The sequence below is a fragment of the Taeniopygia guttata genome, chromosome 6, assembly GCF_048771995.1.
Source record: "Taeniopygia guttata chromosome 6, bTaeGut7.mat, whole genome shotgun sequence".
Lineage (NCBI taxonomy): Eukaryota > Metazoa > Chordata > Aves > Passeriformes > Estrildidae > Taeniopygia > Taeniopygia guttata.
Window position 1 is genome coordinate 24,283,622 of NC_133031.1, and position 27,956 is coordinate 24,311,577.

A 27,956-nucleotide genomic window follows, 5' to 3' on the forward strand; every position below is an offset into this window, starting at 1 on the left:
AACAGAGGTCAAGTACTTCTATAAAGCCACATCACAATTAATCTACCAAGCAGTTAAAAAATACCAGTCTTAAAATATCTCCCACCTGACCCAGCTATGTTCTCCCTGGGCTCTCCCAGCAGCAGCAACTGGAGCAGGTTGATTTTTACCTAATCTCCCAAGCAAGTGTTGGCTTTTTCCTTCCTCATCTTTACACTTTATCAGTGCCCTGAGCAATACCTGCAGACATTCCCTCATCCCCACATATTCCTGCAGTTCTTTCTTCACACTCCATTTATATGACATTTCTGAGGACAAAACCAGTCATTTTTTCCTTTCCCTCCCACCTTGGTGGTTATTACAAGGTAGGATGAGGCAGGACTCAGCCTGATGAGCTGATATAGAGACCATTTCTGACAAATGCCTTCCTTCCACACAACTTTCACCTTTGAGGACAGGGGTTTTACTTTATTCATCCCTGTCAGTGTAGAAATACCTGCAGAGTGCATCAGTTCATGCTGTCCTGCTGTATACTTCAGGATAGTCCCCCTCACAAGGGACCTGAATATTTATCCTCATACAAAAATTATACATATGAATTATACATGTTCCTTTTCCAGATTAAACAGAGGTGGCCCATTCACTTTAGTCAAAACCAGTGGTTTATGCCTCAAATTCATGTTACAGGTGTCACACCATGCTTAAGAGTCCCTTAGCATCCCTACATACCACCAGCCCCTAATTAAAGTGGCTTGTGCTGGCCAATGCACCCAGGGCATTTAACACAACAGCGGGCATGACATCTCCAGCTAAACCACAATTCATAATATGTTTCAAGTTTTAAGTATAAGATGTTACAATAAAAATATTAAATAGAAGCAAGATGTTACAGTGCTATGAAACTTGGTAGCAACTGCATGTTCTCATCTCAAAGGCCCCGTGAGGCACAGGCAGCTTTACAGGGGGTAAGCAGTCCACAGCAACTCTTCCATACACTTCCACAGTGGGATTTCAATTCCCCTTCTGCATGCAATTCAATGGCAGCAACATGTTTCCTATTCCACGTCCCTCCTCTTCTTTTTCACTGGGCTCTTATATAACACTTTTTTCTTTTTTCTTTTTGCCACTTAACTGTTTCATGTTTTCTTGATGGAGCATACACCCCCAATCAACTTGTTTAAGTTTTTTCTCCCCTCATACTGCTCACCCAAATTTTCCTCCTTGGTCCAGTATTGCCAATGTGCCCCTTGTGCAGATCTTTATTTGGGGTGGGAGGCAGCAATCCGGTCAATATTCCTGACAATGGGTGGGCCAGCTTTTTGTGTTGTTCCAGGCCAGTTTGAATTCTGAAACCTTTTCTGCACACCTCACAAATCCATCCCTCAGCAGAAATCCTTTCTGAATCCCTTTGGGCCATGGGACATGTCAGGCAACACTGTCAATATTTCACCTTTATCTTTCCACATTTGTCACACAAACACAAACCTTCTCTTCCCATGCTAACTCTTGATATGTTCAGTCAGTCGCAGGATCCATCCGGTCTGGTTCCCACAACATGGACACGATGGATTTTTGTCCAGGACCTTTACCACCAGTGTGTCCTCCAGTGGGAGGTCACTGGTGTCACACAGGGTAGGTGACACAGGCAGTGAAGGATTGAGCATCACGGGCCCCAGAGGCAAGAGCCTCTTACCATCACTTCCTCTCTCTTTTCCAGGCTGATGCTGATGCCCTGATAACTCTGGAGTTTGGTATCTGGTACACCTGTGGATTCCTGGCCAAACCTTCCCCCAAGGGGGAAGGATGGTAACCATCTCTGTCTACCACCATGAGGGGTGGAGGGGGCCACAGCTGGCCCCAAAGCAGCAGGGATTTCCTGCAGGCCAACAAAACAGCCAGAAACAGGTAAGAAAAATAAAGCAGTGGTTGTAAGTGGTCACAAAAACACTGCTCCAAAATTACTTTAGATGACTCAGAGTAAGAGCACTTTCACATTACACCTTTCCAGTGCTGCCAGGTTCCATAGAAATCCATGTTAGGAGGGAACCCAATGCATCACCCAGACCTGAGGCAGGATCAGCCATGCCTGCACCATCCCCAGCCACTCCTTACCTACACTAAACAACCCAAAGAGCCCACGGCTTCTGCAAAGGACACAGCTTTCCTGGGAATAAGGGCTGTGCTACAGAAACTTTCAGGGGCTAAGGGAATTGGACAAGCTCATCACACACTCCCCAGCATCAAGCCCATGCACTACTTACTTCTTTTCATCTTGCAATTTTGCCCTGGCAGCAGCAGAGCTTGGGGAAAGCACAACTGAAATGAAGAAAAATCACTACCTTGGCCACGTAGTGGCAAACTGCCATTCTTCAAAGTTATTTTCATCTCTCCCGGGTCACTGAGTCTGTCAGAAGTTAATCAGCATTTCCAGACCAGGCTGTGCAGTGTGAGAGACACCTCTGGCAGCAAAGACGGGAGTGTGCAGCCCTCTAGTGCCCACTGCCAGCCACGGTACTGCCACAGTGGCCGTGTCCCTGCAGAGCTGCACAGCTTTCCACCTCTGCTGTGAGGACCTGTCACTCCTCAATCTGCTCCTGACAGCAGCAGGTCACAGGTTTTGCACACTGAGGCCCAGAACACATTAAAAAAAAAAAAATCCAACTTTTTGGCTTTCAGCTGCCTTCAAGTACAAGGTCAGGCCAGAAGCTGTCTTCTCCGGTACCTTCTGCTGCTCCAGCTCCTTCCAGCCACAAACCTTCCCTCAGCATGCAGGGCTGCCACATCTGTATCTGTATCTGTACTGAAGGGTAGCATTCCCATCAGGACACATTTTTTTCCGATCCCCGTAACTTAGCCATGAGTGCAGAACATTTCCCCTTGGACAGGGGCACTAGCTCTGACTTGGGATGCAAACCCACACTTCCTCAGGGTCTCTGCTACAGTGTCACAGCTACTGCACCTGAACACCTTGCACATGATCCAGCTGCCCTGTTCCCTCTGGCAGTAGCTCCTCACTCACCCCAAAGGGGCTCAAAGCTGTGCTGGCAGCCAAGGTGGCATCAGGGCTGCAGCCCCTGTGCCAGGCCAGCTCTTCCCTACCCACACAGCAGCTGTCTCCACCCCTCTTTAGGGTCCCTGCTGGCTTTTAGGGGTCTTCTCCTCTTGTATCCCTGCTTACCTCTACCTTCTGTGCCTGGCAAGTGTGAAGACCCCAGAGTACAGCTCTAGGAGACACCCAGCTATTCCCCAGAGCCACACCAAGCTGCTGGGTTTGCCTACCTTGACCTTTATTTGCTGATAGCTCCCCTCAGTCTGCTCTTACATCTCCCAGTGTTGGGTCCTAATGATGCCAAGATTCCATCCCAAATGCTCTTCAGGTGCTAATTGAATCCACCTTCCCTTTCTGCTGCAGACCTGGAGGCACAGCCCTGGGCAGCTTGGCTTAAAAGCCACATTTGTGGGACACTGGTTGCTCCAGCTGCCACAGCAGGAAGGTAACACAGCTCTTGGCAGACACAAAGACCTTTCCTCAACTCATTTATTTCACATAGAACTAACATTCTATGTGTGTGATGCCAAAGGCTTGATTTAGCTACCTGAGCATCTGCCCAGCAGTAGAGGACACCTAAGACAGCCCAGGGGGTTGGCAGAGATAACAGAGGACCACATCAGGTCTGTGTTCTTCTGCAAGCCAGGTGGAGCACCCCAGGCCATCTCCAAGGGCTCTGGTCCCTTTGTTCAGGCAGATGTAGTAACCCCATCCTTGCTATTGCAAACCCATTTCCAGATCAACGCTTTCCTACTTTCACGTCTAGAGAAAAGCATTTGCTGTGAAGTGCCACCTCTTCCCCACCAGCCAGGACATCTCCTTGGAAAACGCACTTTGGAGCCCCCTTGGGAAGCAGAGCACAGCTGCTGCCAGCTGGGATGGGTTTGGCCACCCGTATTTAACAGGCTGGGGTAGAAACAGGCGCCTGTCCCAGGATAAGGATCCTTGCAGAGCCAGCCACAGCAGCTATTCCCAGGATACCCGGTCTGCTCCCACTCAGGTGCTCTCCCAGCAGCTTCCACTTGCCCGGAAAGCTTAAAAAGGCCCAGGTTTGTTGTGTTTTTCTTCCCCGCACAGATGATTCACTGCGCTTCTCTGTAAACAGTGGGTGGGTCCCAGCTGGATTTCCGGGAGTGACACGGCCGCGATTCCGGCCTCAGGGAGCAGCGGCTCCACACCCCTTTCTCCACATCCTCTCCATGCACCAGCGCAGGAGCAAACCTGTGCTTCAGGCACACCTGCAAAACGCTTCTGGAGCGTGGAGGGGAAAGGGAGCTGCAGTGTGCCCTGAGCCGGGTCAGTGCTCAGGGGAGCCGCTGGGCATGGGCACCCCTCACTGCCGGGCACCCCTCACTGCCGGGCACCCCTCACTGCCGGGCACCTCGCCTCTGCAGGCTCCTTTCCCCCCGGGCAGCCTTATCTCAGCCCCCCGGGCTGGCTGGGGAAAGCTCGATGCTGAGAGTTAACTGCTCTCGCCTCCCACTGTGCCCTAGTTACAAGGCGAGACCAGCGTTTGCAAAGAGGAGTGCTGGCAAAGCTCAAAATCTTTATTTCTTTTTTTTTTTTTATTCCAAGGGTCTAATTGCAAGACTAGCTGAAAGGAATTACTTAGGGAAGAGCTGGCATTTCCCTTGGTATTTCTCATCGCGCAGTGTGGGAACCAGCATGACGCTTGAAAGCTTCCCTTTACGTGTAACGCCGTCCCTAATCCAAAAAAAACCCTGCAAAACTCTATCTCCTTTCAGATGAGACCTGGGGAAGGCAGGAGTATCCCTGTCTGGAGGGCTGGTAGGGGCTGGGGCCACCTACCCATTGTCCCAGCACAGGGACAGTGCCCTTACTGCCTGTGCCCCGGCGCCGGGTGCTGCCGGGGGCTCTGGCAGCCCCGGGAAATGCCGGGATTTTAGCCGCTAGAGGGAGGAAAGGGAGCTTGGACATCACCGAGACGCTGCACAGAGCTCCAGCACTGTGCAAGGCATGGCAGGTCCGCATACAAACACGGAGATCTCACCCTGAGGTACCTCCCTGAGCTGGGTCCCATCCCAGGGCCCATCCTGCTCTAGCCACACACAGCACCTGACTCTGGCAAAGGTCTTTTCTAGCAGGAGCATGACTTAGCACATCAGGGAAATTTAAACCTTGAGAAAATATCAGCTTGGGTGCAGAGCATAGGGAGAAGCTCCCCCAAGATGAGTCTGAAGGGAAATAAACACCAAGTTCTTAGACACCGTTTTGTGGCACTTTCATTCCTGGAGAAGCTTTTTCCACCCTGTGACCTTCTGGGTGAATCTCCCCCTGCCAGTTCCTACCACCAGTAAGTAACTCCAGCCTTACAACCTTTCCCTCAGCCCCTCTTTCACCCCTGACAAAAACTTGAGCTTCTGCAGGTGCTGGATCAGCATTTGGGATGCTCCCAGTCCTCCATCCTTCTTGCATGCTGCTCCTCTCCTAGTCTAAATCCCTAGAGCAGACTGTCATACCAAATCCTGACCATTTGCTAATGGAAAGCTTGGATGGTGGACCAGCCCCAGTCTGACTCTTTCAGGAGATGCTGAAAGGCAACACCCCACTTTGCCATTTCTGGGAAGAGGCTCAGCTTGCTTGCAGCCTCACTTGCCTTCAGGCTCGCTTCTGCTCACCAGCACAGCTTTTTCCCCCAGGAAAGCCTTCCTGCCTTCTGATGGAAACCTGCCAAAGCCGGCAGTGGATGCTGCCTGGTTTCTGGCTGAGTGTGACTGTCCGGGGAGGCCCCGTCCTGGGGAAAAGGATGTGGCCATTCCTGTAAGCCACCCCTGACACCCCACACAGAGGTAGTGGGAAGGGGGTTCAGCTGGAATTTGTCCAGATGCAAATGCCTTTCAAGAAATGACTCAGCCCTGTGGTTTTCCTCCCTTCCTTGCCAGCAGATTTGATTCCCAAATTGCTTCAGGGCTGCTGGAAGCAGGGCTGCTGTGCCAGCAGTGGGTCAAGGGGGCACCCCTGCCTCCCCATGCCCTCGTCTCCTCAGCCTTCCTCCATCTCCAGACTTCTTCAGCCCTAGCCACTCATTTTGCTCCCTCTGCAAAGCTACATGGAGTAGGGGAAGCCTGCCAGCATCCATGGACGAGGGCTGGAGGGGGAAACAGGAACCTTGACGGAAAAACATCTCAAGAAACTCCCTTTCCCCCGGCCATGCTTCCGCTGGGGCTGCCAGCACTGAGGGGACTGGTTTATGCTGGCAGATCACACTTAGAAGGGAGCTGCAGGGGGGATGTGCTGCTTCCAGTGTCTCTCTGGGGGCAGAAGGAGTTGTTCCTGAGAGATAAATGGTGGTCACACCAGCTGAACTTCTGTGCATTTCTCCTGTTCATTTCCATTCATGAAATCTCACCAGATTTCTATCCAGGCGGCCAGACAGCAGGTTGCAAAAATATGGCATAGGCTAAAAACAGACAGCCCAAGCTCAGAGCAACACAGCCTGAGCAAAACCCTGGCTGCATTCAAAAAGCCCTGCTGGGGAGAGAGGCAGAGCAAGTCCCCTTGGCTTGAAAATACCCACTGCTGGCCAGGCCTTTGCAGGGGGAGGTTTCTTGCCAGGCATCATTGGTGGCTATAACCATGCCTGAGCTCCTCTGCAGCCGTGCTAATGCTCAGTGCAGGGTCTGGAGGGCAGGAGTCCACACCAGCACCCCCCATGCTGTGAGGTCCAAGTGCCTCTGCAAGTCCTGCAGGAGCAGCCTGTCCCACCAGACGTGTGATGGAGGCTGCACCTCGGCCCCTCCAGGCTCTCTGTGTGCAGTCAGCCTGGCAACACAGAGGGGCTGAGAACAGGCTGAGCACCAACCAAGCTGCCTGTCCTGCCACTGGTGTGGCCTCTCAAACCTGGTTTAGAGGATCAGGTTCTGTGGACTAACCAAGGCTGCTCAGCTCTTTCAGCAAGGGCATCTCTGTCTTTGTGCTGTCAGGAGAAAAAGCACCTGCTGAGCCCAAGCTGCCCCTTAACACCACATCCTTCTTCCCAAAGGCAAGGGTGAAAGATGTAGTTTCCCTCATGTATGACATTCCTCAGAGGAGGAACAGGGGCTTGCAGGCAGTTTGTTGGCTTAGGGGAGAGGGAAAAGGAGAGACACACAATGGTCACTAAACCTCACAAAGCCTGATGTTTGTAAGTCTGGAGATGGACTGAGCCTCAGCTAAGGCTGAAGTGTGGAATTAGCTCTGTGTTAGACATCTATGAGTCTACATCTGAGAGAAACTTCCTGGGGAGGGGCAGCAGGTGCTGGCTGGGCATGACCCTGATGTGGGCAGTACTTTGGGCTTCTCTACTAAAGGACCAAAGAGTGGCTGTTGCCTCCAGCACCTCCAGCTGCAGCTCTCTTGCTGTGCACAGCCTAGAGCAGCCCCCCAGCAGGAGATTGAATCTCCCAGGAGGAGACCACCTCAGAGAGCCATGAAAGTCCTTGTCCCACTCCAGCCCCAGAGGCAGTGGCTGCCACTGGGACACTCCCGGAGGCTGCAGAGATTTCACCCATCCTCTTTCCACTGTCCTGCCCCGGGGCAGGGAGCAGCTGCACCAGATTTCACCCTAAACCCCACCGGGCTGTGGGGCTCAGGGGCTCAGAAAGCACACATCAGCCCTTCCCTAGGGCTACTTTCTGCTTTCAGCAGTAACACTGTGAGGTGTTCTAATTGCTGGCTTATTTCTGAGCCCTAAACCACACCCTGCTCCTGCTGCATGGCTTTCTCTGCAGTCACAGGAGATCAAAGCTGGGGGATTTCAACCTAATTTCTTTGGATGGATAGGAAAGGCCAGCTGGTCTCTGCCACTTCCCCAGAGCTAGAAGATGGATTTTCTACCCCCAGGGTGAAGTCCCAGCCTTGCAGGGGCAGTTCCCCAGCCTCCTCTTCCACAGGAGCCCCCCAACTAGGGCAAACCCCTCTGCCTAGCCATGCTCCCAGCACAGTGAGGCTGCAGGAAGCTCCCACTTCCCCCCAGTAAATGCCAAGCCATTGTCCTTCCACAGGGGGCTGGGCCAGGCTGCTCCTCACTCACACCTGCTGCCTTTGGCTGAAAGAGACCAGGGGAATCTGGAGAAATGAGAACTAGGAACAGCATCAGGGCTCAGCTGCGCCAATGTCACAGGGAAGGGATGAGTCCCACTTGCTGCAGTGTGACCCCAGAGACTGCTTCTGCTCACTCACCTCTGCCAACCAGACCTACAAAAACTGTGATTCAGTCACTCCCAACTCCAAGCACACTCTTCCTCCTCTTCCTTCCACAGCCTGCATTGTGGGAGCTGGCAAAGTTGCTCACCAGCAAACCTGTGCACTCCCTTCCTCTCACCTGTGCAGGGTCTGAGCTCCCTTGATGCCCATCCCCTTGGCACCAGGCCTACAGTGACTTCCCTGTTTACCCTATTTGTGTCTCTCTCTTGCCTGCTTCTTTGCTTCTTCCCCTGTTCCCCAGTGGTTTTCCAACTCAGGGGCTCACCAGACTCTTCCAGCAGGCAGACACATACAGAGCATGTGGGGGACCCATGTGCCAAGGAAAAGGGTGCAAAGAAGTGGACAAGCTATGGTACTGAGAAGGAGGATAATCCCTCTGGGGGCAAGATTTGTCCTGGGGAAGGTATCGGGAGCAGTGGCCAAAGCGATGTCCCAGGTCCGACCACAGCAAGGACAAGCGATGCAGCCAGCACCAGGGAGGGATTTGGCCAGGCCCCATCCCCAGTGGGGACATCAGGGTCACAGTCATGATGCTGCACTGCTACCTTGGAAGAACTGAGCAGGCAGCAAGGAAGGAGCAGGGAGATCTCCAGACCTCCAGTGTGGCACTGAGAGCTGCCAGAAGTGACAGCTGTGGGGAGGGAGTGCTGGGTGTTGTAAGCTGTGTCATGTTTGGGTGGGACTGCAGCAGGTGAGCAGGAGGGCAGCCCCGCCTTGAGAAATCAGAGATATTTCACGCCACGGATCCACATGTCAAAGTTCCTATCCAGCCCCTTGATGGAGCTAAGGGGCAGAGAGTGGAAGTCATGAGAAGTTGTGGTGTGCAGCCAAATCACACCTGACCATCTGAAAATACACTGTGAGGCTCTGAATTGCTGATGATGCCTGCTTTGGGGGCTTGCATTGATAAAACTGTGGCTCCAGCTAGGTCACCTCCATACCAGAGCCTTCCAGGTGCTTCCCACTCCAGAAACACCACGGCAGCTCCCAGAAGGCAAAACCACTCTGTAAATTTTATCTGAACCTGCAGGGCAGCTGTCGAGCCCGGGCAGGGTGGTGCAGGCAGCCAGGCATGTGAGGCATCTCGCCATCCCCCATCAATTAATTTGCCAGTTTATTTCTGGGTTTATTCACTGTGGCACAGAAGGAGCAGTGGTGCTCACTCTCAGCTCAGTGCCACAGCCAGTGCTGGGGCCCCAGATTTTCATTTCCAGAGTGCTGGCAGAGGGAAACCCCGGGACCTGATGTAACTTCTGAGCAAAAAACAATGGTTATGCATTTGGTGGCACTGACAGAATGCTGGAGAATGGGACTTTAAGAAAAAGGAGTTCCCACCAGACACATGTGCTAACCCACCAGAGCTGGCAGTAGCTAGTGGGGGCTTTATGTCCCAGGGAACATCATCTATCAATGTCCCCAGGGAGGGCATCCAGCTCCACGTGGTGCCAATGGGCATGTCACTGGATGAAACACTGGCTGCAGAATGGAATGCTGGCTGGCACATTCCCAGCCCCTTGGCAGCACCTGCTACTGGCTGTGGGCTGAGGACGGACACAGCTCATCACAGGTGTCAGTGATGTGTATGTGACCCCAACTCTGGCGCTGTCCCCACTTGCAGAGTCACTGTGTTAAAGGAGGAACTGAATGGGCTTTGGTGGGGTGAGGCCAAGGTACTTCTGAGTCCCGAGGGGATTTTCACTCCCAAAGGAGGAGGCTGGGCTGGTCAGGCAGCCATCCTTGAGCTTATGCCAGGGAGGCAGCACTCAGGTGCCCTCTCCACTTGGCTGGGGAGGAAAATCTGCCTAACCCAAGAGGGTCGCGGAGCGCTGGGCCACGGGCACAAGGCACTCCCAGCCCCGCCGCAGTTTCCCGGGAAAGCGGCTCCCTCTGGCATCCGCCCCTTCCCGGGAAGGAGAGGCTGCTGGGGGCCGCGGCCCTGGCACGGGGATGCCGGTTGCTCCCTCCCACGGCTTCCCCTTTTCTCAGAAAGCCTGGAAACCAAAGGTGAAAGAAGTGGGTGGAAACTCTGCGCTGCCGTCCAGGAAGGGAAGTGAGTGAGTAAGTCGGCTGCAATATTTAACAGTGCCTCCGGCCCCGCCGCTCGCAGACCCGCCTGGACGGGAGCCGGAGCTGTCGGGTGAGTGCCGGGGTCGAGGGAGGGTCTGCGCCGGAGCGGGGGCACCGCTGTGGCTGGAATGAGGGGATTTCTCGGCTGCTGCTCTCCCCGAGGAGCCGCAGCCCGGGCGCTGCGGAGGGCGGCTCTACCCGTGCCGAGCGGCGGGGACGCGGTGACGTCTGTCGGGCGATGGCAGCGGCGCACCGCCCGCGGGGAGCGGGACGGGAGGTGTCGGTCACCGTGTGTGTGCACGAGCATCTTCGCTTCTATCCGCGGCTTTTTTGGTAACCTGCAAAACCGGGCTCGTGCTTCTCCTACTTTAAACGGCGTGGGGCATGTTCCCGGGAAGACAAAGTGAAACTCCCGGGAATAATGCTGCAGCCACCATGTCAGCGCGGTGCCGGTGGCTGTGCAGCGCCCACAGGACTCCGCTGCTTGGGCCTAGGCACGTCCTAACTAATCAGCAACTCCCAGGATAATTAGGTGGACATGCCAAAAGGAGGGCGCTGCTGCTTTTAAGACATTAAGCAATAAATCATTAACCTCTGAGCGCTGGAGCTGCCTGGGAGTCGCGTCCCCTCTGGAGCAGTGGCTTGTGCTTTGTCTCCAGCCTGTCCCACGGGCCCTCGGCAGGGAGGGAGTGGAGAGCCAAAGCCAGAAAGGGCTCAGCGCCTGTGGCAGCTCAGGGCTGAACCGGCGTGGCTCAGCTCTCCAGCAGCAGGGCTGGCCATGAGTGAGCTTCTGCTTCTCTGTCTTCCCATCGCCGCCAGCGGGGCTCGCCATGGGGAAATCAGCTCATGTGGCCATTTCTGCTGTGCTCCACAGAAAAGCCCCACAGCAGCAGTATCCTCCTGGGCACCTGACTGTCTGCAGTGTCTCTTGACTCACCATCAGTTTGGGTTGAGGTCAGGAGCCTTGAGGAGCTCTCAACCTTTCAGCCAAGGGATCCAGCTCCAGGGTCAGGGGAGGCAGGCTGCAGTGGGGCTATGAAACCCTCACCTGTGAAGTTGGCAGCTGGCCTGATGTAATTCCCCCTGGGGCTGAGGTGGGGCAATGGTCACCCGACAGAACAGTGCTGCAGCCTGACCCTGACACAGCCTCCAGAAAACACAGGATCAGGCCAGGGCACCTTCACAGCAGCAAAATACCCATCACCGAGGTGGCTCCCACATCTCCATTTATCCCTGCCCTTCCATGTATTACCTGGCATCCCGCTCCAGTGCAGACACCCTAGGGTCTTGGGATAATCCCAAATACAGAAGGCCAAATCCAGCCCTGGCCCTGCCTGGGTGAAGGAATACAGGACAAAGCTGGGTCAGGAAAACCAAGGAGCAAAAGCAGACCATGTGGTGTGCTGTGGATGCCATGCCATGGGCACGTTGCTTACAGGAGCAGCCAAGAATGAAATCAGAATTGGAGCTTCTCTGAGTTTGCATTTGAATAATTTCACTTCCAGCTCATCCCCCATGGATTTTCCATTGCACTTAGATCAAACTGTTTCTGGTGCATTTTGGCAATGGGGTGCCCCAGTCCCAGCACCCACAGGTAGGATGCCAAAAGTATCATGCTGGAGCTGTCCCTGCCCCAAGTTGGGGAGGGTGGGACACAGCGCATGGGGGAATTCACGCCAGATGGCTGCTGGGCTGTCCAACTCAGCCCCAGCATCCACATCACCTCCCTGGGCCGTGGTGCAAGGGAAGGAGGACCATCAGGGAAGGCTTGTTGGTGTTGACCCCCATGCTCCTCACCTGCCTGTCTGCTTGAAACCCTTCCCTTTTCTTTGCAAATCAGCCCATGGAGGAAGATGAGGAGGAAGGCTTTTCCTTGGCCTGCACCTTTCAGTTTCTGAAAGCAGTGGTTGCTTAGAGCAGCAGTGGGATGAAGGCAGATGGATGGCACTTTGAATGGCAGACATCCATCAATGATGTGAGGTAAATGCCTCAGAGGAGAGTTTTACATCTTAAAAAATGAAACACAAAGGTTTTCTATGCACTCAAATAGCCAGGGACTGCAAGGTAAACCCCTATGGGCATGAGATGGACAACAAGCAGCCCCAAAGCATCCCAATCCTACCAACCCTTTCAGGCTGGCAGGTGCTTCCACGTGGCTGCAATGTCTCTGGCAGGCTACCTTCCTGCCCACTCAATTGCACAGGTGGCTGCCTGCAGAGTAAGAGGAGGAGGAGAAGGCTCAGAGTTTGAGCAGCTCAGAGCTATTGAAAACTCCCTACCAAGTCACAATGGTCTGAAAACAGGCAGAGTGCACAGCTGGGTCCCTGAACTGACCCTGACCACCTGCTGCAGGGTGGAGACTGTGGTGTAAGCTCTGCTTTACCCCGTCTCCCTCCACTGCTGCCCCTCCAGGCAGCCTCTGTGGCACTGCTGCACGTGCTCCCTGGGATACACCAGAGCTGGCACTTGCAGCCTGGGATTCCTCAGCTTTTGCAACAGGGTTTGGCTGCTTTGCTATATGCATCAGAATGGTGAGTTCATGCTGCCCCAACTGAACTGTAATTCCCAGCAGAGGGATTAAAATAGAGCCTGGGGCCAGCAGTTGAGCAATCGCAGAGTTCACTGCTCGTGCAACAGTTGCTCAGTGCTTCCCCCATTGAAATCTTTGCCCGTGCTCCAAAGTGGTGTGTGTCATTTCCCGTCTCTTCTGCTGACATACAGGCAAAGGACTGGAATCCTCTCCTGGTGCTTACTCCTGCCTGAGCCACTGTCATCACAACTGTGCCAAGCTATTGCTGAGCCAAGGAAGAGCTTTTCAGCCATTAGCTCAGTCCCCAGGTTTGAAAGTGAACATCTACTGAGGGGTGAGGCTGCCCAAAGCTGCCAGCAGCATCAGCAGCTCTGTGGGTGCTCAGACTTGTGTCCCTCAAGTCTGCCTCTCCATGCATGTGAGCTTTGCAGCCCAAACCAGAGGGTGGGGGCAGTGGGCAGCAAAGGACATGTGTATAGTTGTGGGATGCACCAGCAAGTCCCAGGTTAACCCAGATGGAGACCAGTCCCTCCCTGAATCTACTTTCTGAGCCATCTGGAAAAGGTCTTTCACTCTTCATTTTACACAGAATTATCCCATGTCCCTTCCCACTTCCAAATGGGCAGAAAACCCCTGCACCTCATGGTCCACCCATGGGAGCACCTGCTGCACACACCATTCCCCTCAGCTGGCACCTCCCAGTTCAAGGATTTCCTGTGGGCATTGGTTTCAGTATGAATGGAGCAGCTTGCCCCTTTTCAGACACCCATACTGAGGGTTTAGAAAGAGCAGTTTAATCCAAGGGATATGTGACACCTGCACATGGAGCAAATACATAGGGGGATTCTCAGCACACCTGCCAATACCAGCCCTAAGTAACAGAAATGGTGTTTTTCTTACAGCTCTAGCAGGTTTGCAGAGCTCAGGGTTGACCTGAAACTTTGCAGTGACTCCAAACAGCATATGTTGAAGCAGTGGAAAAAAAAAAGAGCCAGCCAACTTGAGCAAAGTTTCCAAAGAAAGCTGTGTCTGTCTGTGCTGTTTCTGGGATGAGAGGTGCCAGAGTCTTCTTGTGGCAGCTCCCAGTTGCAAAAATCTGTGTCAGCTCAGTGCCTGCCCTGTGTCAAAGACATGATGAGCTCTTTGCTATTTTTTCCCCCTTTGCAGATGGAGACACAGCTGGCTGGAGCCAGGGGAAGCTGACTTGCACTGGCTGCTTGGCTCTGAGAACTGAATTCCATAGGCGTTGAAGCCTCCAAAATGCCCTATGGATTCAGTTCTGCAGCTGGGCAGCAACTGAGCCTCAAACCTTCAGGAAGAAAAGGCAACTGTGAGCTCTTCCTACAAGGAATATCTTTGCTCCTGCACAGAGACCAGATTAGGGGTGGAGCAGAGTTATGGCCACCACAGAAATATCTGCTATCAAAGAGCAAGTAGAGGTTTGTGGCACATCTTCCCCCAAGGGAAAAAAAAACACCCAACTATAGAATGCTTTCTTCCTTCTGGAAGTGAAATGGCATTTGAGAAAATAAATACATTACTACCTCCTGATGTACTGCAAGCAAGTGTGAGCCTCTGCTAAAAATACACATTGTCCGAACAACAGCCTGGGTGTGCCCAGCAATCTCCTGTTCAGAGTCCAGGCAGCAAAACCAAACAAAACTTTGGAGAAGATAAACAGGACAGGATAGGTAAAGTTAAGGGTCATGCCCTCCATCTCCCCATGGGCCTTGGAGATGACCCCACAAGTAACATACTTAGAGAATGTATTTGTGTAGGCAAGAGGCTGTTTGCACCCACTCATTATATACCTCTGGGAGAGCCTGGCTGTACCTCTTGAGTTTTGGGGACATTTCTACTTTAACATGGTGTCATGCTGCCACCAGGAACCTAACAGCTGGAGGAATGGCATTTAAGTTATTGTGCAATTCCTTGTAATTTATGTAGCATTTCAACATCACTGTATGCCAAAATCCATGCTCTTTCTTTCCTTGCCTAGAAGAGTGGGTTTGCACCTCTTCCAGGATCTCACCTAAAGCAGCCACTGCCCATGGCAGGACGCTTCCAGTTCTGACAGCTCAGCTGTGTCCCACAGCAGCTGCAGGGGATGGGGAAGAAGCTCCTTTCCACACCCCACTGAGGTGCTGAACCACTGCCCAAGGATGCAATGCATGAACTTTGGGTTCACTGCCCAAAGGAGCTGCCACTGGAAGGACAGGAGTGCACCACCAATGCAGACGTTTAACTGCACATCCCTAACTGTGCAGGAGAGCCTGCTCAGCCCAGGAAGAGATTTAAAAAACCTCAAACAACCAATCCAGCAGGAGCTACTGCCTTTTTCCTACATTAGGTAACCAAAATCATAACTGATTAGCCAGCAGTCATTAATGGAGGCCTTTTCTAGCCCATTCAGCAAGTCCCACTGCCACTGTTTGCAACACAGCCAAGGAGCACCAGTTTGGTCCAAGGTTTCTACAGCAGTTTTTCTAGTTCAGCCCTCTTGCAGCTTTGTCTAGCATCAGGAGTTAACACATTTCCAAGAAGCTGAATGGGGAAGGGGAAACGCAGACAGTTGCCGGGACATTTTGGCAATTGGTTAAACAAAACCTCTTGCACTATATATATATAAAAAAATTAAAGAAAATACACTTGCTTTCAGTTTACAGCAATTCAGAACAACCAAAGGCCTCCAAGTTCACCCTTACAGTCTTCCCTTTGCTATGCAGATGGTAACATCCCATTACCTCCCATGTGTGAGGTCAGGGGGAGAATAGGGAACTGCAGGGGGACAGAGAAGGTCCCCTGTTTCTCCTGTATGCTCATAAAGTTCCTGCTGGTCCCTAGAGAAGCTGACAGAAAACAAGCTAGGGCAAGGCAGGGTACTGCCAAGTGGGACAAGGCATCACGTCTGGGCGTGAACCACAGCAGAAGCCATCCCTAACTTCACAAAAGGGTGCCAGATCTGATTGCGAGTTGTTCACAAAAGAGACTGATGTTAGGTAGTTAAGAATCAGAAATAAAAGCATTTGCATTTGGGTTTTTTTATTGTTTATAATCATTTAAAAGGTACAGAGTTTGCAAGTAAGTCATACCCAGCCCCTCACAACCCTCCAGCACAGCTCTTCCAGTACAACCACCAAGCTATGGAAGTGCTGTGGTACACACAACTCCAGTACCCTCACTGGGGAGCCAGCACCTCAAACCAGAGCCAAGTCAGACCCAGAGCAGGGCCTCAACAGCAGTTTCAATAAGGACATGTGGCCAGGAGTACTGAGCACCACGTTATCACGTGTAAGAGGATGGGGACACCAGAGTGTAGGGAAGTGCTGCATACAGGCCTCATGTGGTGATAAAGCACAGTGATATGGTCATAAACAGCAGTGACAAGACATGCAGACAATTGTTCTTTAGCGTGAAGAACCCCTGTGTCTTCTGGGACCTGCACTGACCTCAGCCTGAAGGAAATTCAGTTTTCATTTCTCCAGGAAGAGAACCAGCTTACAGGCCCTTCCCCTGGACAAGGTAGGAAGAGGCCCATTTCTCTGATCAAGGGCTGCAGTTTGGAGATTCCCCCACCAGGCTGTGACCAGTCAACCAAACTTGTGGAAATCAAATGTTCATTTCAAAACCAGGACCAATGAGCTGATCCAACAGTAAAGTGCCATGTGGTTTCTTCACAGGATGGGCATTTTGCATCAAAAAGGGTAAATCTGCCATAAGGTTGTGGTGAATGAGGAGCAATTAAAAGAAATCAACAAGAATGGTGGCATCCATTGCTTGTGTTATTTGCCAACCACACCAAAACCAGCTGCCAACTGGCTCCCATGAGGGTACTGGAGCATTGGTCTATTGGGTATCTGACTACCTCAATGTCTCAGTTTCTTTTTCTTCTTACGGTTCCGGTCCTCACTGCTGTCATCTGCCTCACTGGCACTGGGGGTCACAGCCTGCTGGATGACTTTTTTTTCCACTGCATATTCCTGGTCTTCTATCTTGGGGTCTCCCTTGACCAAGAACTCTCCTTTCCGATAGGATATGGAAACATTGGTCCGAGGGTAGGTGCCATAAACCCTCCGGAGATCATCCTTCACAAATTCTGGGAGGTCTTTCCTTGGCCCAAACACCTTTCCAAGCTTCCCCCATTGAAGCTCCCCTCTCATTGTGAAGCCTTCTGGCCACGTATCTCGATACTGATCTGACCTCTGGCAGGTAGCATAAGGATGGTAGTTTGCATAGGGATTGTAGAGAGGGATGGGGACCATGGGAGGGAAGTGCCAGGTGTGGTATGGATAGATGTAGGGATTGGAGGCACTATAGAGATGATGATACTCCACCTGACCTCCTGCATAGTCAGGGTAGCTGTTCCGGTCCACCACAAAGGTGATGGGTCGACTGTAGAAGTTGGGCATGTGGATGGGAGGGAACATCACAGGTCTGGACATGTCTTCTGCTCTCCCAGGCCGCAGAGGTGGGTAGGTGTAGGCAGAAGGTGGGATCATGGCTGGGTAATATTCCCGTGGCATAAAGCTGGACTGGTACATTGTGCAAGAGCCTGGGGTTTTACACAGAGGGCACTTCTGTGGAGCAGTTGCTAAGTCTCAAAAGCTGTGATGACAGAAGGGGAAGAGAAACAATTTATATTGGTTGTATACATTTCAGGGTGAATAAAGAGATACACTTAACACTGTAAGCATACAAACTAATTAATAATTAATACAAGGAGCTCCCCACAGCTTGCAGGGGCAGTAACCTACCAAGAACAAGAGAACCACATTGCCAATGACTGCCAAGCTAGCTCTTCTGCAAGACATCATTTAACCCACACATCTTCACACTGCAAAGATGAGAACAAGCTGACAAAGATCACTGAGGGCAGAAAAGTCAACCTCATATTCTCATGACTTGTGTCATAAGGACACACTTTGCAGTACTGGGAAGCAGCAAGAAGCTGAAGGCCCTTGAGTAGGCATGAAAATGGGGAAGGCAGGCACAAGGGAAAGAAACAAAGCCAGCAGGCAAAGAAAGGAAAGAGGCGACACAGCCCAACCCTGCTGCAGTCATGTCAACTGCCATCCGGCCCAGACAAGGAAATCTTAAACAAATAAAAAGATCTTCAGCTGTCCTTGACTCTCTCCTCATCCTCCCAAAGCCCTGTTACTCTGATAAGCAAACAAGAGCTGTACCTTTTGTTTATTTCTAGAGCAAAATCCAGGCACATCTAGACTTCCAAGTTCACATGTACAGGTTTCTCTTTTTGGTCTCACTAATTATCATCCACGTTTAAGGGTGAATTTACCTCGAGCAGCTCTGACCAATAGCTGAATGTGCTTCTAGCCTGCCCTGTCAGATATCCAAGCACCCTCCAGGTCATGAAGCAACGTCCTCCCATGACTCATTATCCTCTCCCCTAGGGCCAGAAAGGAAACTACATAGCATAGGTTTGGTGGTTTGTTTTGTTTGTTTTAAAGTTTGCTATCAGAGGCGGGAAAAGACCATGCATAGAACTAAGGGCAGCAAACTGGATTTTTTCCCCCCCACAGTTCAGATCCTGTGGGCACTTCTTGCCTTAACTAGAGTTGCCTCTCCCACAGGTGTTAACCAAGAAAGAGATGAAAATTCAGCATCCCCTGAGAATTGCCTGACACAACCAATGCTGGGTACTGCAAAATGGGGTTTTTCTTTTTAGCTAGCACAAGTTCCTCCTTTTCCTAGGGGTTCATAATGTAACCTAACTAGCTCAAGCCTACTTTCACTATGGGTTCAGGGCTAGAAGCTTTAATCCAGCACAGGGAACAGCAGAACAGCACTGGAATATTCAGTCAAGACCAGGCAGCATCCCTAAACAAGACTTGCAGCCTTGGAAACAAAGCCCATCACAACAATCACTCCCTCAGATAGGAGGAAATTAAACAAAGTTCACAGTCTACTTGCCTAACTTGCTCAGAATGACCACAAAAATCCAGAGGAGTGTTATATGTTAATGGCAGCATAAGGTGGGCACATGGAATAAATGGTCTCATCTTGAAAACCAGGCTCAGCACCTCTTTAAAGAGCTCATCCACTCATCCCTATGGAGATCCACACTTCTGTGAAGTGCTTGTATTTCAGAAAAAGTGGTTTGCACAGAAAGTGTGCAGCTATTGCATCCATCATATGAAACAAAGCAAGCCCAGCTCACACTCAATCTGCTGGGTCAGCATGCAGCTCCAAGCCATTTAAGGACAACCCTAGAGAAGCTGTTCACATCTAGCTTATGACCAGCTCTTGCTCAAAATCTTCTGTAGCACCCTCCATTTTGGCTGTCAGCATCATTGCTCCCAGGGCTTCCTGGCAGCTGCAAGGAGAAGGACTGACAGGCCATCTAAATCACTGGGGGTTTATCACAAGGCAGCCTGAGCACAACTACTAATTGTTTTGATTTTACACTGAAGGAAGATAAGCGGAACGAACTGGTGGCTCAGCTAGGCAGGATGACCCACAAGAGGAAGCAAACTGAACAGATAAGAAGGGGGAACAAGATGAGGATTAAGCAGGACTAGAAGCGCTTCAGGGCAGCATTATCACATGCCTTACCACAGAAGCAAATGCATTTCCCTGGAAGCACATCACCCGGGAGGAGTGTGTTGACAGCCTACACAAGACTTCACAGCCCCAGAGGAAGTTTGCAAACCTGTCAGTGCAAGCCTTGACAGGGTGGCCTCTGCCAGGCTCCACTGCACTGCCCCGTGCTGCCCTGTCCCTGCCTGCTCCAAGCACAGAGCTCTCAGACTGCCCAGGCACAGCCTTACCTGCAGAGGCACCGAGCCCCAGCTCCTGGCTTGCACTCCCAGCGCTGCTCTGAATGCTCGGGTGTGTTACAACAAGGCTTTGATATGCAGGAGGCACAATGCTCCTGCCCTGCCCCTGCAGAGCTGCACCCTGGTGCTCCCAGGGGCTGACAGTGCAGTTTACCCCACCATTACACCATTGCCTGTTGTTCATACTGACCTTCAGGCTGAGCTATGGCATGAAAAATCCATGTGTACAGGAGAAGAGGGCTTTGAGAACACCAGTACCAGCTTGCCCGACCCTGTCCCTCATTTACCGGGAAGTAAAAGCAGACACTGCTTTAGGGAAAACAGGGTTTGCCCAGAAGGTGATCATTTGTCAGGCCATCTGATGGCTAGAAGGCATCAAAAGCCAGATGCTTGAGAAAACTCCAAACACCAACACCAAGTGGTAGCACTTGAGGAAGGAGTCCAATCCCCAGTTTCTTCTCCCCTTCCTCTTCCCAAGGAGACCTTATAGCACCTTCCAGTACCTAAAAGGGGTCTCCAAGAAGGCTGGCAAGGGAATTTTCACCAAGGCAAGCAGTGATAGGACAAGGGGGAATAGTTTTAAGCTGATAGAGAGTGAATTCAAATTTAATATTAGAAATTAAAATTCTTTACTGTGGTGAGACACCAGAGCAGGCTGCCCAGAGAAGCTGTGCATGCCCAATCCCTGGAAGCATTGCAGGTGAGACTTGATGGGGCTCTGAGAACGCTAGTCTAGTGGAAGGTACCCCTGCCCATGGCAGAGAAGTTAGAACTGGATGATCTTAAAGTCCTTTCCAACTCAAACCATACTATGATCCACCTGCTCCTACTTCTCTTGTTTCTCCAGTACCAGCAGCCAGAGGCTGGCCTGGTCTTGGAAATAAATATCTGACAGCCTCCAACTCTTCAGGAGCAACTACAGAACCAGAAAGGGAGAAGGGATCCCAGCTGATCTATCTCTTCCAACTACCATCCTCCTTTGCTCCACTATCAAGCTCTGTTATACCTTGGGGGGTGGGGGGGGGAGGTCACCACATCTGCTGTCCAGCACTTGAATGTCCTGAGCAGGAACAGGCAAAGCAGTCCTTAAAACCTGAGCTGAACTGTGCTAAATACTTGCCTGGTCCTGAGAGCCCCTGGCATCCATCAATACATGCCAGGTATTGGTGGCACAGATGCAAAACCTGGATGAACAGACAGCAGGATGTGCCTGGGAGCCAAGCCTCCCCACGCCAGGGCACTGGGAACAGTGGTTGGCAGCAGGGTACAACAAGAGGCCAACATAGTAAGAAAGGTCACAGCAAGAGACAAGGCAGCATCTCCTTTTAAGTCTTTCCAACAGTTTTAACCTTGCTGGAAAAGGGTTCAGATCCCACATGGCTGGTGCTGAATGAGACACCAGGCACTATAAAAAGGAGAGAAAAACTCCAAAGATGGTCACAGAAAACTAACATAAGACTAATCTCTTCTTGGTGGGAACATGATACTGCAGACTATTCCCAGGCTTGCCAGAGCTGACTCCAGCAATTCCCTTACCCACTGCCCCAGTCATATGGCAGGGCTTTTCCCTCCTCAAACATCTTGGTGGAGGTTGAGGAGGCTGACACCACAGCTCCCAAAAAAGGCCTGCCAAGCAAAGCGTGCTTCACACCAGCTGCCCCACGTAGAGTTGCTATGGAGCAGCCAAGCAATGTTTGCAATAAATAACTAGAGAGGACATTTGATAAGAGGAGCTTTTGTTTCAGTCCTCTCAGTTACTACAGGTGATGAAACCACCACTAGTTAAAACAGAAATGCCCAAGTCTGGTAGGGCTTTCCTAGTATCTAAAGCAGCAGAAATTACCTGCTAAAGACCATACAATATGTTTTTTCTGAACATCTCAGGGCAGTAAAGCTTTACTACCACCTCAGCTAGCTTTGAACTTGGTGAGCTTTCTTTTTAGGTATTTTTGGAACACAAGAGACTACTGTGAGCTACAGAAAACAGAGGAAAGTAAATATTCAGTTCCATGCCAGACTTCACATTCTGTAGGACAGAGATTGAAGTGAGCCTGACTGTATCATGGACAGTACCAACACACAGGTGTGCCACAATACCCAACATGTGAAACTTCATACAAGTGTCTCACATGTCTGCAGAGACTGGTTTTACCAAGTCCTGTGTCCAGCAGAAGCAGAGTCCCCAGGTCAGGCTGGCAGTTTGGATGTGTTTAGATGCTACCTCAGAGAATATGCTGCAAGCCAACACAACTGTAGAGACACTGGGCCCATGGGAGAGGACATGACTATCTAATTTACTGTAACTCTCAACTGAGACTATTCTTGCCTCATTCCAGAGCCCTGTGATCAGCTCACAAATGAATACCATTAAGTTACCCTTTCCTCTGTTCCAGCACTCAAGCTTTCAAACTATTCTTTCTAGCTTTTTTCCTGACCTCCTCCTCCTCTCCCCACCCCACAAAAAACCACAGATCTCCTGCCATTGCTCTGTGACAATTCCCAAGGGTACAGGGATGAATACTGCAAAAGCACAGATTTCTCCCAGCCAAGAGGATGAGTTATTTCCAGTTAGTCTCCCCATTTTGAGCAGAGTTTGTAAAATTGTTGCCACCTGACAAAGCTTTGGTAAAGACTTTGTTTTTTAAACCCAAAACTTCAAGGACTGCTTAAAGTGAGAGGTTAAAACGGAATGTTTTTATTCAGCCAAGGTTTGTCTTCCATCAGCCTGGTGTCAGTCCCACACACTTATCCAGCATCCTGGTAGCTGGAGATAGTACGTGGGAGAAGAGCTTGACAAAGCAGTTTAATATTTTCCTTGTAACTTCTATCCCTTTATTACCCACTTAAGGTTATGCTTGGTTTGAAGTCTTTTCAGTAAAACTCATCCAGGAGAAGACTCTCAAGTACTTCTTGGGGAGGTGGGAAAGCAGTACAAAAAGCCACATAACACAATAACTTTGATCCTCTACCACCAGTACTGATCCTTGGGACACGGGCACTTGGCTGCCTTCCTAAACGGGATGCTTGCTCTTAGCCAGACATGCCTGGCAGCAGCACAGGAATTAAAGGAAAATGCAATAGCTCATTAAAAGCTGGGCATTTTCCGGCCTTAGTAACTTTCTAGAGGACTAGATTCCCATGCTAGTGCTGCTAAATAATAGAAAAACTTGAATTTTGAACACAAACCCACTCATGCCCCAAACATAAAATAGCACCACATTTTGCTACACTCTCTGAGAGAAAACCAACCCATGCTGTCCCAGCAAAGTACTCCAAGAAGTGTTAAATACTTGCACAAGGGGTTACTGCATCACACCTAGTTCAAGGTACCAGCAGATAGCAGTGATTAACAGCAATACAAATCAATGCTATAGAGAACAAGCTTCCCCACATCACAAATCCAGTCTGAGGAACTCCCCCAGCAGTGCTGAGACTCTGACCCTGTTTCCCCTCATCCCACAGGAGGGACCTTTCTATCAGGAATTAGTTCACTGCCCAAATTCTTACAGCAGCCCAAGCCAACTGGAAGAATACCACAAGCACAGCTGCTATAAGAGCTCCATGAACAATCTCTTCAGCTCAGCCAAGGGGGAGAATTTAACTTCTGAAGCCAGAAGACACCAGTCTTACCCTGCTGTTACTAGTGCACCATGAAGAAAAGAGCTCCAGCTGGCATTGGTAACTCTGGAAATAGCAGTTAATGCCTGTTACAGTCAGTCTCCCCTTATAGAGGCCCTTTGAAGAGGGAGTAGATCCATTTCAGCTATTCAAAGCAACATTCCCAGAAAGCACTGAAGTCTAGTGTGGGTCTGGCATTTGTTTCTAAGGTCTGCACAAAGGCCAGACTCTCTATGAAATCAAAACACCAAGAAAAGGCCAAGTCATTGCAGAGCAAGTTTTTTACTTGACAGCTGTTATCTAAAAACCACCTCCCTGCATAACTCTGCTCAAATAGCACTCAAAATGCAACTCGGTGGTGAGAGAGGTTTGAAGCAGCCACTCCTACCCTGCCTGCAGCTGCTGGATAACACAGCAGCTCTGGAACATCTGTGCCACCAAGAATAAAACATGACAAGTGTTACCACAGGGTGACTGCATCAGCCGGTAAGGCTCTAGAAAACATCTCTGCCTTCTGCCAAGGTGATCCTGGCACTGTCACCTATTCAGCCTCTCCCTGGGTATGCATCTGCTGCACTCGCCAGAGGATATATTTTGGATATACTCCACAGTTTCTCTTTTTCTGACATATTCTCATTTTGGCTTAGCCTAACTTGTGTTATTAAAGCTTCCACTACCACCACCATTCTCATCTTCCCAGTAACCACTACAGTCACCCTTTACATCAGATATCTTCCTCAGCTGAGGTTCAAATCTGTGTCCCATGTCTCAGTATCCCAGCTACCATGTTTTTTCCTTATTTAAACCCTTTCCCAGATGCAGCTCTGTATCTAGACACTACTATTATTTCTTTAGTTGAGTATATTTTAATGTGTATTTCAGAACAGTCAGTTCTAAGGATCCCCTCCATGTTAAAACACAGCCTGCACAGACCTGCTCCTCCTCTCACTCAGGAATTCATCTGATACCCATCATCTCCATCCACACGTGTTCTTCAAAGAACTCAGTATCAGTTAGCTCAGGCTTCCAAATTCGGAGGTCCTTGTTGAGTCCCCAGCTGTGACTTCTGCCCAGCTATTCCCCTTCATATTACAGTGTTGCAAGAACAGACTCAGCACACTAATTGTATCAAGCACACCAATAAGTCAACTAAATGACCAATAACCTCATTAATGCACCAGTAGCATCTCATGGCTATTTATATCACTTTGCACACAGCTATGAAGCTGCTAATCAAGTCTTATGAACCACACATCACACATGATGCTGTTGAGTCACCCTTCCCTCCCACACCACTGCACACTAGGATGTACATCTACCTGACTTTGCTCTGCCCTCCCACAACAATTCTTTCCAGCATAGACCTGATGTAGAGTCCAGCAGGTTGTTCAAGGAACATCACCTCAGCATTCCTGTGAGCTTGAGTCCTCAGGCTTCACTATCCTCCAGACACCCACAATCCTTCAGTCAGTTGATCTCACCTTTATCTCATTTTATATGTTTTCTTATTTCAGGATCCACTTTTTCTGCCACATTGATGCTTCCCATACCTCAGTCTCCTCCCAAACAGCCAACCCACCCAGATTATTTCTTCCTCAGTTTTGCACACCCATAATTAAGCCTGAAAATTCTGATATTGTTACCTTGGTAATCTCAGCTTTATATGGTATTACTGATATGGTGCAGGTGGCCTTGAAAGGTTTTACCCTGCAAGAGCTGCTTCAGACACTCCATAATTATCTGGTTCCTCCTGGTTATATATTGTTTACTTTACACACTCCAAGACAAATCATTCCATTCCAGCCTTAATTCCCATGTCCAGCTCCAGTTACCTACCAGCACTTTCTTATCTTACACAAAGACAGTTTGCATAACAGGGCAACGTGTTTTGTACTTCCACAGCATCCCACTCTCACAGCTGCTTGATTACAAGTCTTTGTCCTTGGAGTGCTCTTGGGAGAGTCTCCTGATATCCTACAAAGGAGTTAACGGATCACACAGCCTAGTTCTCCAGAGGGAGGTTGTGCCCACAGTGGATTTCCTCTGTTGACAAACACCAGTGTCACAGAAAACTATTTGCATTTTAGCTCTTTGTTCTTTAAATAGATCCTATTTAGATCTTATTCCCACATATCCTCCATTGAGGATGGCTATGAAGAAGTACAGAAGGTATGTTCTTATGCACTATGTCTTCCCAGAGTGTCAACACCCTAAACAGTAGGACAGGGCAGCAAAGATTATCCACTCTTTGAGGCTGTATTATATACAACATACCCCTCTGGCATATAAGGGTGTTTTCTGCTACAACAGCAACATACACTGCATTTCTAGTGTAAGTGCAAACATCTGAGCTAGAATTACACATGGGAATACTGCTCTTATTGCATCCCCAAGGCAGACAGCTGCAGCATCTGCTGATCTACAACTTTGTTATAACTTTAAAAAAGCCAACCAACTACCTTCTGTTGTGGTCTTTAGACAATACAGAACATAGCTTAAAAATAATATTGATTTTTAAAAACAGGAACCAAAAGGAAAGCTTGTATTTCCAGGAATGCAATCACTCAAAGGCCTGTGTAATTTTTTCCATATTAAAGTGTTTAAAGCCTCTCATTGCACAATAATAACAACTTACATTAGTATCTTTCACAAGCAGGTGGTGCTAGGACTATTACAGAGTAGAGCACTGGCATGAGTCAATACTGCAACCAAGTTATACTACTGCACATGGACTGGCACCCACATGAGCAGATATAAAAAGGACACCACCTCCAAAGGGATTTGTGTTTTTTTTAAGAAGCCAGGCAAAATACAGAACACCTCAGCTATATACTGCTCTGCTGCTGCAAGCATTTAAGGTAGTGTATAAATGCAGGGACATTGCATAACAGCCCAGTCTATAAGTGCAGAACACAGAGAGAGATTTGCTTGGCATATACATACTCACATGTGGAGAAAAGACAACCAGGAGAACACCTTCACTTAACCAAGGAACAGTAGGATACACAACCTAATCCTAAGAAAGCAGGTTACTTTCCACAGGCTATTTTTTACTGAAGTACCTTAGGGACACAAAGAATAAGGAGATGCCCTAAGATACCACATTAGACCTAATGGAAGTTTTTCCTGTGGTAACCAAGGCAGCAAAACGTGCCTGAACGTGCCCTTATACCTTAAGATAGCAACAGGAGGCTCATTCCTTCAGCAATTACATAACATGCTCAGACAGGGAACAAGGACACAGGTAAAGAAGCAGCTAAAATCAGCACATAAAGCCAGCATGGAAAACACCAAAAGCGCTTACCAAAACTTCAGGTTCTTTCTCAAGTCAGCAAAACTTAAAGAACTGTAACCTTTAAAGTAACAGAATAACATAAAAAAGAACCCCCCCATTAAACACGACAGAAATAAACCCTCCTCTTTTCTTTTAGTACTACTTCCCCCAAGCTTTTTGCTCACACTCAGCCACTAAGCTGGTATTTGTACTCACAGCTCATCTAGATCATAATTAAGTAAGAAGCCATATCAGTGGCTCCCATCAGCACTACCTTATTGTAAGCACCTGCACTGTAGTGGACATTTGCAGACAGAAATCTCCACAGGAGTTTTAAATGGGTGACTCCTTCACCCAGCACAACGGTAGCAGTAGTGCAGCTCCTTTGGGATGCTTACTGATTCCGTGATCTTAGAGGTCTTTTCCAAACTAAATGATTCTTTGATTAGTGCCTTATGCCTTGCTCTGCTGCAGGTGATCTCAATAGCTGAAGCTAAATACCTACAAATCACTCTTTAATTACAGTCCATGTTGATTACAATTAGTTGTCTGGCTTTAGGAATTTATAAAAATGACCTTCTTAAGAGCCTACTAGTAAGTCTAATGTGCAAAAACATTGGAAGGTAATAGGATGCAATAATACCTTTCTGTATACAGCAATTGGCTTTTGCCTCAGTTTTTTGTGGTGAAATTTCCCCTGGTGAAATTTGAGAATAGATTAATGGAAGCAGCTGTTGCAGTGAGAGATGGAAGGTGATGCATATCCTGAATATAGGAGTTGCTTCTTTGAGAGAAAGGGCCACAGAGAGATCTTAATTGATAATGGACAATGATAGGCCGTATTTTCTGAAATACACAGGATGAATGGAAATTAATCGTGGGAGAAAAATCTAAGTCTCTGACTACTTAAGACCAGAGACAGGATATTTGCTGGATTACTACCACACCTGTCCAAGCAGCTATGCATATATTTTTGTGGCACATGCTCTTTGGGGAAGAGGATGGTCAGGGGGGACCTCACTGCTTTTTACAAACCCTGAAGGAGTTTGTGATGAGGTGGAGGCCAGTCTCTTCTACTGTGCCTATAGTGAGAGGAACAGAGGAAATGTCCTCAAGCCGGGACAGTGGGGATTCATATTAAATACCAGATTTTTTTTCCCTGTTAGAGTGATCAGGCATTGATTGGAATTGATTGCCCAGGTGATGGAGGGGCCATCCCAGGAGGTTTTTAAGTGGCCTCTGGAAATGGCATTGGGTGATGCGGTTTAGTGGTTTACAGGTAACAGTAGTGGCGCTGGGCTGGCGGGTGGACTGCATAAACTTGAAGATTTCGTGCAATATTGATGATTCCACGCTGATTGGACGCTTCCCTGGCTCCAGCGCCGGCGTCCCGGCCAGGCCGCGTTTCCATGGCGACGGGCGGGCCATAGAGAGGTG

At 49.7% G+C, this 27,956-nt stretch overlaps 1 protein-coding gene and 1 non-coding gene across 8 annotated transcripts; one reads left to right on the top strand and one right to left on the bottom strand.

Moving 5' to 3' along the window:
- Positions 1–14,044: 14,044 nt before the first annotated feature.
- On the top strand, positions 14,045–14,116 carry MIR146B (microRNA mir-146b). The gene has a single exon (NR_049140.1). It is a non-coding gene; the product is annotated as a microRNA mir-146b (primary transcript).
- A 1,739-nt stretch (positions 14,117–15,855) lies between these two features.
- Positions 15,856–27,884, bottom strand: C6H10orf95 (chromosome 6 C10orf95 homolog). 7 transcript variants are annotated; one of them, XM_072931200.1, is made up of 2 exons: positions 24,727–24,855; positions 15,856–17,435 (listed from the first exon to the last, which is right to left on the bottom strand). In XM_072931200.1, the coding sequence occupies exon 2, from the start codon at positions 17,369–17,371 to the stop codon at positions 16,697–16,699; it is 675 nt and encodes a 224-aa protein (XP_072787301.1). In that variant the 5' UTR covers positions 17,372–17,435; positions 24,727–24,855; the 3' UTR covers positions 15,856–16,696. The 7 variants fall into 7 exon arrangements, with proteins under 7 accessions (XP_072787301.1, XP_072787302.1, XP_072787303.1 ...); XM_072931201.1 differs by lacking the exon at positions 24,727–24,855 and adding an exon at positions 24,565–24,704; XM_072931202.1 differs by lacking the exon at positions 24,727–24,855 and adding an exon at positions 27,797–27,884 and having other exon boundaries at positions 16,560–17,435.
- Positions 27,885–27,956: the final 72 nt, after the last annotated feature.